Source organism: Pteronotus mesoamericanus, unplaced genomic scaffold (genome assembly GCF_021234165.1).
Source record: "Pteronotus mesoamericanus isolate MK-2021 breed Mesoamerican mustached bat unplaced genomic scaffold, CSHL_Meso_final scaffold_36, whole genome shotgun sequence".
Taxonomy (NCBI): Eukaryota; Metazoa; Chordata; class Mammalia; order Chiroptera; family Mormoopidae; genus Pteronotus; species Pteronotus mesoamericanus.
Genome location: NW_026555313.1, coordinates 23,173,855 through 23,183,850, shown reverse-complemented (window position 1 = coordinate 23,183,850; position 9,996 = coordinate 23,173,855). Strand labels below are relative to the sequence as shown.

At 49.9% G+C, this 9,996-nt stretch overlaps 2 protein-coding genes across 9 annotated transcripts; both read right to left on the bottom strand.

Annotated features, from left to right (window-relative positions):
- On the bottom strand, window positions 1–4,470 carry TMEM25 (transmembrane protein 25). Of its 8 annotated transcripts, XR_008530771.1 has the most exons (10): window positions 4,385–4,459; window positions 3,852–3,945; window positions 3,263–3,574; window positions 2,546–2,836; window positions 2,248–2,376; window positions 1,975–2,005; window positions 1,725–1,825; window positions 1,496–1,582; window positions 1,115–1,371; window positions 309–353 (listed from the first exon to the last, which is right to left on the bottom strand). XR_008530771.1 is itself a non-coding variant. In XM_054592363.1 (9 exons), exons 2-9 carry the CDS (start codon window positions 3,919–3,921, stop codon window positions 170–172), a joined length of 1,200 nt encoding a protein of 399 aa, XP_054448338.1. In that variant the 5' UTR covers window positions 3,922–3,945; window positions 4,385–4,470; the 3' UTR covers window positions 1–169. The 8 variants fall into 8 exon arrangements, 7 of the variants coding, with proteins under 7 accessions (XP_054448338.1, XP_054448339.1, XP_054448342.1 ...); XM_054592363.1 differs by lacking the exon at window positions 1,115–1,371 and having other exon boundaries at window positions 1–348; window positions 4,385–4,470; XM_054592364.1 differs by lacking the exon at window positions 1,115–1,371 and having other exon boundaries at window positions 1–348; window positions 4,402–4,465.
- A 161-nt stretch (window positions 4,471–4,631) lies between these two features.
- On the bottom strand, window positions 4,632–8,600 carry TTC36 (tetratricopeptide repeat domain 36). Its single transcript, XM_054592629.1, has 3 exons — window positions 8,310–8,600; window positions 7,275–7,463; window positions 4,632–4,948 (listed from the first exon to the last, which is right to left on the bottom strand). Exons 1-3 carry the CDS (start codon window positions 8,539–8,541, stop codon window positions 4,686–4,688), a joined length of 684 nt encoding a protein of 227 aa, XP_054448604.1. The 5' UTR covers window positions 8,542–8,600; the 3' UTR covers window positions 4,632–4,685.
- Between the last annotated feature and the right edge of the window lie 1,396 nt (window positions 8,601–9,996).

The window sequence follows — 9,996 nt, the reverse complement described above, 5'->3', positions numbered from 1 at the left end:
TTTTCTCCACTGTGTGATTTAAAAATTTCATTAAGAAAACTATTTGAAGAATGAAACACATGTAACATTCATTCAGTCAAGTTTATTAAATTTACTGTGTGCTCAGCACCATCCTAAGCTGTAACTGAGAAAAATGACAAAACAAGGGAGAAATACACTTAATTTACAATCATTTCCACGTTGCTTTGTTACATGTCCTTATGTCATTTTGGGGTATGTGGTATCCCTCTTTCTCCATTCTGGCTTCTGGCACTGTTGGATTATGTGCCACTATGAACATTCCCTTAAGAGCAGAGGATGGAACCGAAGAGTGGCTTCCTGCTGATGGGGCAGTTGGGTAGGTCAGGGCTGAGCTTTCATGGAGGCGAGACATGTGGAGGGGGAAACGATCAAACTCAAGGACTCAGTGAATCACAGGAAAGCCAGACTTGGGGAGCCCACAGAGAGAGCCCTCATTCACCCCCTTCCCAGGGGATGTGCTTCAAGTGCTAACACCGTAAGAAAAACACTAAGAAAAATATGCATAGCTACATGTTGTCCCGGACATCACTAGACTTCTCACCTCCCTCTTTCCTCCTGATTTATGCAAATACCAGGCACTAGCACCACCAGAGACCAGACCAACAGGGAAGTCTGGTGCCTGGTGAAGAAGTGGAAAAGGTCCAACCTATAACTTAAGATGTCCAAGAGAAGGTGGGGACAGAGAAAAGGCAGAGGTATACAGCAAGAGACTATAGTTTATGCTTGGCTAGTGCCCCTGGGCCAGGGGTTGGTTCCAGTGCAAAGAGCATATTGGTTCTATACAGCTAATAGGGTTTTAAATTTTCCCTGAGGGAACAAAGCTACATAGCACAGGGAAAGAAATCTAAGACGTGCAGGGCCTTCCTTGTCCCACAACCAGGCATGCCCTCATGCCAGCTGTATAAGGTATTAAGTACTGGTATGAGGCAGAGCAGGCCCAAGCCAACAGGGCTATGCCACACGTAAGATGCCAGATAACATCTGAACACACGAGCAAAGAGCTGTATCCGCCTGGGCACAAGCATCACATGCAGGCCCCCAACCTGAATTAGATAAAGGGCTCAGGTCCAGCCAGCAGCCATGCTAAGGATACCTGTGCCCCTGAGGGTCAGATCCCAGTGGAACCATTATGAAGATGACAGAGAGGACACCCCAGTTAGGGGTGCAACAAAAATGGAGGTGGCTTCTTCTCACTGGCAACATGGCCGGACAGAGAATGCCTTGGAGGAGCGGGAGAGCGCCCAGGGGCCATGGGACCTTTCATCTTGCCCTTAGCTCAGAGCCAGATCTCATCACTGCTCACACTGGACACTCGATAGATGTAGCCCAGCATTGGTAGACGGATGAAACCTGCAGGGTCAGAGATGCCGAGAGTCTTGGTAACCCTCATTCTTGGAAGTTAGGAGACCCCTTTCTGCCTCTGGGGACTTAAGAGGCAAAAGTACAAGGGCTGAGGGGTGAAGGAGGAGGGTACCTTGGCTGGTGAGGAGGCCGCCAGGCTCTGAATCCAGAAGCTCTGGCCGGCTGTTGTTCCAAGCCATCTGCCGATCTACTGGTTTCCCTGTTGGGTGACAAAGGGGATGGTGCCCAGGACAAGGAGTGTGCCTGATGGGACCTTGTCTCTCCTAAGCACCAAGGTCTCTCTTTTTCTTAAAAGCACTTCTGAAGATAAAACATGGGCAAACAGAGGGTCCTGGATATACCTCTGGAATCTGGAGTGAGGTCGTTGAGCTGAAGGTTGGATGGGAGGGACATGTTTTCCCGTGGCAGGCGCACATTGTTGAGTTTCAGGTTGTTGGAGTCACTACAGGGTGGATAAAGCCAGGAGATATGACCTGGCTCCAGCAGGCTTCTTTTGGGCCAGTTCCAGAACCACCAGCAACTGCAGATTCCTATTTGTTCCCATGCTGCATCTCCATTCAGCCCATCCACCCAGCCCCCAGGAAGAGTTACCTAGAGATCAGAGACGGGCGCCGGGAGGAGCCTAAGGAGAAAGAAACCACAGCACTGTTTTCAGTGTGCCCACCCACTCTGGGCTCTGCCCCCCTGCCCTTTCAGACCCAGGATTCTCAAGCAGGGGGTCTCTCCAATGTCCACACCCGACAACGCCTGTCCTGCCACTTGTGAGAGATGACTTGTTCTGCCCAACTCTTTCTGCCCTGCTGCTCACCCTGACCTCAGCTCTACTCCCCAGCCACCCTCTGCCCCCCACCACTTTGGCCCTACCTTTGGTCTTCTCTTTCCTGTAGACCAGGCATGCCACCAAGGTGCTGAATGCCACCAGGGTGCCCAGGGATAGCCCTCCAGCCACAATGATGCCCAGAAGTGGCACTTCCACCCGAGTGGCCAGGAGTCCTGCAGGTGGTCCTTTGGTTAGGTTCCAAGTGGGCAGGGCCCCCAACTCTGAGGTGCCACAGGTACTCCTCTGTCCTCCTTGCCTGAGGTGGCTGGGGACAACTCATTCACTGAACTCATCCAAAGGGTAACAAGTTCTCCCATTTCTGTACTGAGATTCCATACTCACCTTGGGCAGGAAGTGAAGCAGTGGTGACACCCACATCATTGGTGGCTACCACAGAGAGGTTGTATGCCAGGCTGCGAAGCTGTAGCCGCACAGTGTGGTTGGTGAGCCAGGGGTAGTTCTGGGCATCCAGCACCAGGAAGTCTGAGGTGTTGACAGTCACCAGCCCATCCTGGTCGATCCAGGTCACATTGGCAGGTGGGTTGGCACGTACCAGGGCAAAAAGAACAAGCAGGAAGCCCTGGCCCTGAGCTTTCTGGTACGTGGCCCCGACCTGGGCAATCTCCGGCTTAACTGGTGCAAAGCAGAGGCCAATATGCTCTCACCAAAGCCCCTCATACTCCTTACCCTTTCTTCCCAAACCCAGAAGGGACCTCTCCTCAAGGGGACACTGGAAATAGGATGATTATGTCTACCTGAGAGGCAGCATTTTGCAGTGATCAAGAATGCAAACACTAGAACCAAAATGTACAGATCTAAATACTGGCTCTGCTTCTTGACCTCTGCCAGGTTGCTAACTTCTCTGTGCCTATATTCTCATACATAAAATGGGGATAATAATAGTAATTATCTCATAGGACTGTTGTGAAGATTAAAGTCAGTTAATACTTGCGAAGTGCTTAAATGTCTGTTAAATGTTCTATCAGACCACCTGCCAGGTAGCTGCTGGGGATCCCTGGGCAGTGAACCTCTCTCCCTGCCCACCTCATGGACACTCACATTGTACATTGAGGATGACAGAGGCGTTGGCTGACCAGCCACTGCCCGGGTCCTGCAGGGAGCAGTTGAGCTCATGCTGGGCCCGCTGGGCAGTGACAGTAAAGGTGCTTGTGCCTCCAGAGAAGGCCTCCCCATCCACATGCAGCAGTCTTGAAGCGCTGGCCTCCTGCAGCTGTCCATCCAGATACCAAGTCAACTGGGGGATGCCAGACCCACCTGTCACTTGGCAGGTAAAGGGGTAACGTTCATTCTCCCGAAGTGCTAGCTTGGCCCAGGTCTGACCATTGATCTGTGGCGCCAACTCTCCCCAACCTGGAACATAACAGGGGGTTCTGGCTAGGGTTGGTGCTGTTCTGTGACCAAGATTAGGTCATTACCGAGGGGCTGCAGGCCAAGAGACAAAGCACCTGGGTTCTCTCACCAGGAACTGGCTGGATCTGGGGTAGGTGTGTGAGGGGAAACCCAGCTCTGATGACTAATGCCTGAAGTGAGCACCCAAACCGAAGGGAGGAGAGAGACAGGAGACATGACTCCCAAAGTGCTTGACCAAGGGATGAAATGGGGTGTTGCCCAGGTTGAGGCCAAGTACCTGAGCTCAGAAGGGCTAGCAGGAGCTGCAGTGTGTGCGGGATGGTAGCTGGGCGTGGAGGCAGCGACATGGTGGCGCCGGCCTAAGACCCAGGCTGCAGAGAGAAGGGGATCAAACCAGGCAAATTTAGTAATTCCTCCAGGAATTAACTTTCCAGAAGCAAAAATAAATCATGCATGTAAACACAAATGAAGACCGACCCACAGGGATCACGGCAAGGACGCAAACAGCCAAGTCCAAAAGCCCAAACGCCCAAACCGACTCTCTGGCTTCAAGGGACACAGGCACTTCCCCGCAGATACAAAGAAACAAGAAGCAACCACGCAGCAACCCCTGGCCCGGGCTCGTGCGCGCACACACATACACAAATACTCCGCCAACGTGCGCCTCCCCCAGAAAACAATCCTACTCCAGGCCCCGTCTCTCTTCCCCCCTCTTCGCATCTCTCGCCCTAAGCCCCCTTTCCCATCCTTCCGGTTGCTGCTGAGAAGGTGATCCCGAGTGCGGGGGTACACGAAGAGTCCCCACCCCACCTTCTGGAGCGAGTCACCTGACAGTCTGCCGGAGCTCAGCCCCGAGCAACTGCTCAGGCCTGGCGCTCACTGCAGTGCGCTGCCGGGGGCAGCGCGCACCAGGCGTGGCCAATCAATGCCCCACCTCGCCGACGGGCCCCTACCCCCAGGGACAGGTGGACAGCAGTTGCCGACTCCTCCCTGCCCTCCCTGAGCCCTAGCCCGGGCTAGGACGGCGTTTGGGTGCAGACAAAGGCGGGAGTCGTGCGAGTCGGCAGCTTTATTGGTTTAGGGCGCGCCATTCCCTGGCCCGCGGGCGGGTTCAGCGTCTGTCGCTGGGGCCGTGCAGCTGCCCCATCATGTCGGCCAGCATGCGATTGCACAGCGCGGCGTACGGGTTGAGCAATACCAGCTGGCGCCGCGCGAAGGGGCTGCCCAGCCGCGCTGCTCGCTCGAAGTCCCTGCGGGCGTCGTCATTCCGGTCCTGCAGCCGCGCCAGTAACCCGCGCTGTACAAAGCTCTGGCGGGCAGTGCGGCCCTGCCCGCCGCTCAGCGTCACGGCGCGCTCCAGGTCCTCCAGGGCTCCTGTGGGACAAGGGAGCACAGAGTCCGGGCTCAGGATTGGGGCCTGCCGCTCTGCCCTTTACGGCCCGCTTGCACGTTAACCTGCAAGTTAACCTAGAGGTAGTTACTGCTCTTCCCATTGCACAAATGAAGACTGGAAGAGATGGGGAAGACATGCCCGCCTGTACAGCCACTTAGTGGCAGAACTGGGACTTAAGTCTCACAGCAAAACAAAGTTGCTGGGAGCATTTTAAATGATTACTGTGTTCACGAACGTGGCCCGTTGCTATCATGTATATGGCAATTTATTCCACATATATTGACATGTTATTAACCGTCCTCCATGTGCCAGGTGACTAACCCTAAATCCCAGAGTCCGAACAACTGTTTTTTACAAACACAGTGCAGTCCATTTCTCTTTCATTTTGAAGGTTTTTTTCCCTTCTTCCATTGTATACGTGTGTGTGTGTGTGTGTTTTAAGAGAGGGGTAGAGAAACATCAATGTGTGATTGCATCTCGCGTGCCCGCTGCTGGGGACCTGGCCTGCAGACATGTGCCCTACACTGGGAATCGAATGGCCGGCACTCAATCCACTGAGCCACACCAGCCAGGGCCCATTGTGTGATTTTTGAAAACAGCTACCCCTTACTTGTTTTTTCCACTTACTGCTTTTCCTCATTCTTTATTTCCATAATCTTAATTTTTTTAATCCAATTTTCTTGGAAGGTCTTGGAACCAGAGCTGGCCTGCCCCGTTTTTACTTTCCTCATGAAATCCTGGGGTTAGGCATCTGAACTCGACCTCAGGGAGTCTGCTGGTGTCTACTGTAGGGTCCGCTGAGCTGCATTTCATCTTGGTGGTGGGGGAGCTCTCATCCTAGAGCAAGGCTGATCTTCCTGCTCTGTTCTGATCCCTGGAACCCAGCAGGGGCTATGTTCCCCACCGTGCCTGGACCTGGACCTTTGAGAAGCTCTGACGACATTGCTTGGTTTCCCTCGGAGGAACTGGTCTGGAGGAATTGAAAGCCTCCTCCTGGAGAATTGCCTCTGATCCTGTTTGTGGATTAGGTCTGCAGGATGTCTCCAGTAACATTTACAGCGCTGCCTTGCCAGAGCCAGGTGGCAGACAAGCCTGGAAAAGGGGCTCTTGAGGTTCTCCACGGTTCCCATAATGGAGTCCAGACTCTCCAGCCTGGCATCACTGGTCCCAAGAGTACCTCCACCACCGAGTTTCAATAGTCTAGGGGTTCCCTACTGGACTTCTGTGGTTCACTGACAGACCTGCTCTCTGGTTCCCAGCATGGCTGGCTCCCCTTGTCCCATCGTCCCCATTCCAGTTACAAGTTACCACAATGCAGCAGGCTTGATCCACTCTCCAGCTAAAAACCCTTTAGTGAGCCCTGGCTGGTGTGGCTCAGAGGATTGAGTGCCAGCCTATGAACCAAGGGGTCACTGGTTTGATTGCCAGTTGGGTCACATGCCTGGGTTGCAGGCCAGGTCCACAGTTCAGAGTGCACGAGAGGCAACTACACATTGATGTTTCTCCCCTTCTCCCTCCAAAAATAAATAAAATCTTAAAAAAAAAAAAAGAAAAGAAAAGCCTTTTGGAGATTCCTGTTTACCGGTAGGCCCTCCAAGCCCTAGCCCCTGCTTTCTCTACTCTCTGCTCCGTCTGGAGACCGGAAATTCCCTCTTTCTTTCATGCCTTCTGGACCTCTATAGACTTTCTCTACTTCCTCATTTCCAGACACCTAACTCCTACTTAGCCTTCAAAATTCATCCTTCAGGAGCAGATCCCTCCTAACCCGTTATGGCAATATCGTAATTATGTTGTCTGTCCCCCGCCAGGCTGTGAGTTTCTTGAGAGGCAGTATCACTATGGAGCACTGCCACCTGATTTGAATCCATCCTAGCTGTCACTTCTCAGCTGTAGGACAGTAGTAAGCTACCTAATCTCCATGCTTCAGTTTCTTCATCTATAAAACGGAGGTAAGAGTAGTACATACCTTTCAGGGTTGTTGTGAGGATTAAATTAATTACAGATTACATGTAAAGTGCCTTAGTTTCTATATTTTTTAACTTTGTGTCCTCAGCACTTGGTCCATTGCCACAATTGTAGATTCTCATTAAATGTTAAATAAATAAATAAATGGAATGCAGTCTATTCTGACTTTCATAATAGCCCCAAGAGATTAGCAGGGTCCATAATATCTCTTAGAGGTAAGAATGCAGATTCCAGAGGGGTTTAATGATTCCCCACCCCTTTCCCCAGGTCCACAAACACTTCATCTCTGGTCTGTGCATCCCAGGGCCTCTTCAGCAGAGGGTCCAGAGCATCTGCCCTCACCTGTCACGTCTCCTTGGAGTCTCCGGGCCTGGGCTCGATTGTTGTAGGCTGACGCCCTCTCAGGCAACAGATTGATGGCTTGGCCAAACCTCTCCAGGGCTGTGCTGAGGTCACCAGCCTCAGCTGCTATCACCCCCTGCAGCTCCAGAGCCTTGGACTGCTCCAACTGTGCTTGAGGGAAAACACCATCTGTGCAAGGGAGGGAGCCAGGAGGGGACAGGTATGCAATTGGGAACAAGAAGCAAAAGCCACCTCAGGCTTTGGAAACGTGAGCAAGAACTTAACTAAGCTGAGGTGTTGGTCACAGCAGGAGTCAGACACAGTATTTGGGGCAGGGGGACCTGAGGTCACCAGGGCTGAGAGCTGGCACTGCCTAAGTCACAAAGGGACCTGGGAAGGGGACCTTGGTTGGCTCCCATTATCAAGAGAATAAAGCTAGCTCACTGTAGTGAAAATACTTGCTCAAGGTCACACAGCCTGTAAGTTGCACAGCTTGGATTTGAACCCAGGTCTTTCTGGCTCCTTAGCCCATCTCCATTTTGTTCTACTGTATTACCTCCATCACGAAGTGCACTCATTGTGGAAGGATCAACTCAGTGCTTGGCTGGTAATAGTATGTAACACTGAATGCTTGCTTAGGTTGAAACCATGCCCTGCCCTCTTCCATTGTGGGGTGACACACTCTGTTATGACAAAGATGTGAGAGTTTAATACACGTCAACACAGTTAAGCTTGGATCATGGAGAGAATAAAGTGGTCAGGTAAGTTCAGAAGTGTGAGGACAAAAGGATTGAAACAAACCCTGGCTTTCTCTTCTTCCGAGAGTGAGTTGCCAAACCACCTTCAGTGCACTAAGGTATAGCCAACCTTTAATTCCAATCTCAATCATTGCCCAAGGGGCATGGAACAAACAAGGGACTTTGTTAAGTCCTTCCTCCCTCCCGCCAGCCAAAGAAGACCACTTCCCTCTACCTCCACAGGGAGGCCTGCAGACCAGCCAATGTAGAGAGCTATAATCCAAGGTCAAACACTCACCCTCATCTTCTTTCTCAGCTTCCTCTCCCAAGTCCAACCCAACAATGTCTCCAAATGGGGTGTCAGGGTTGAAGATGGCCTGTAACACTGCCTGATCATTTAGAGTCCCCATGGCGCTCCACTTCCAAAATCCAAAAAGGTGACTCAGGATGAGGAGTGGGGAAGATGTGGTGGGTGGGGACTGAGCTTTGCAGCCAATTGATCTAGAGGGAGGTTGAGGACCATCCTCCATGAAGAGGACTGTTTTCCATTCTTTTGGCTATAGTGTAAACTCAACCTTCTTTGGCCAGGGGTTAGTGACCCTGGTTTTGCAGAACATTTACAGGTATTTCTCAACTGCCTCCCCACCAGCACCGCCCCTCCCCCATCCTAGAAGAAACAGTAATAAATAAATCCCATTTCAGCCTTAAGGTGGAGTGGAGCAAAGAAAGAGTGCTGCCCAGGTTCTCCCTTAAATGCTTTTATTACATTCACAGATTGGGAGAAAATCCCTAGAAGCAACTGCTTCTAGGAGGGAGGTATGTAGACAGTAAAGGAGCTATTCCTTTGTCTTCTTGAGCCTATCTTCACAATCCAGAATTAATTAGGTCCTGAATAGACATCATTGATAAGGAAAGAAAATTTCATTGAGGAATGTAGAAGGCAATGAGGAATGATTTAATTACTCCACCTTAAAATAAAGGACTGTGGAAGGTACTTTGTAATCAGGTTACAAGCCACAGCCCACCCCCAACTCTCTACCCAAGGCAGTGCCAAAAGAAAGCTCCACGAAGTGCAGCAATAAACTTGACATGTTTATTAATTAAACTATCACTTAAATAAAAAAAAGTGCATAGAAAATAAACATGTTTAAAAACTCCTTTTTTTTACAACTATGTACACTTTTTACTTTTACATTCAGTCTTTCGTAGAGAGCTTTCAGCATTATTATTTTTTGAACTATTAAAGTTATTTTCCTTCATCCCTGTCACAGGGAGTTAACACTGATGGATTTTAGACACATTTTTTTCCTTTTTTTTTTTCTTTTTCTCTAACCAGAAGCTTGGAAGAACACAAGGGGGAAAAAAATAAACAACCAAAGATCTGTTATACATGATAAAGTTGTCAAGAAATGTCTTATTTCTAAAAAAGAAGCTTGTCATCTGTTGAGCTTTTTGAAACAATTATTCAACTACCTGTATTTACTAAGGAGACTGTTAAAAGTTCAATGAAAGAAACACCACAAATCTATTTTCTTGGTTGAAAGACAGAACTAGAGTACCTCGGAACAAGATACCAGGAAAGCACAGAACACAATTTTCCCCTAAATGCAGGTGGTAACCCCAACATTCATAACCAAAAATAGGAAACAAGGAGTACAGATACTGCCTGGCAACATTCACGGGCAGAAAAAAGATCCAGGTGACACCACTTCTGCATTTCTTTCTGATCCTAGGCGTGGGCCGTTTCCACTATCCTTTATGGTTTGGGTTTCTCCCTCATTTCGGATCAGAGAAGTGCCAGACTGACATTTTCCTGCCACTACTAGCAACTGTAACACAATCCTTATCTATAGTGTTAAGAGAATTAAAAGCCATGGACTGAACTAGGCTTCGTTACATGGTGCATTACTATATTAGTTCCTATATATATCATATTTATATTTATTTGAAAACCAAAACAAAAAAGTTGCAAGTTTTCAGAGTGT

Bases quoted from the DNA above. Each gene is read 5' to 3' on its own strand.
- TMEM25 (XM_054592363.1), bottom strand. From the start codon at position 3,921: ATGTCGCTGCCTCCACGCCCAGCTACCATCCCGCACACACTGCAGCTC. The intron at 2,837-3,262 runs GTGAGTGTCCAT...GCTTTGCACCAG, and splicing joins TGTCATCCTCAATGTACAAT to TTAAGCCGGAGATTGCCCAG. The intron at 2,377-2,545 runs GTGAGTATGGAA...GACCACCTGCAG, and splicing joins TGCTTCACTTCCTGCCCAAG to GACTCCTGGCCACTCGGGTG.
- TTC36 (XM_054592629.1), bottom strand. From the start codon at position 8,541: ATGGAGGATGGTCCTCAACCTCCCTCTAGATCAATTGGCTGCAAAGCT. The intron at 7,464-8,309 runs GTGAGTGTTTGA...TCCCTTGCACAG, and splicing joins AGCTGAGAAAGAAGATGAGG to ATGGTGTTTTCCCTCAAGCA. The intron at 4,949-7,274 runs GTGAGGGCAGAT...CTTGTCCCACAG, and splicing joins ACTCCAAGGAGACGTGACAG to GAGCCCTGGAGGACCTGGAG.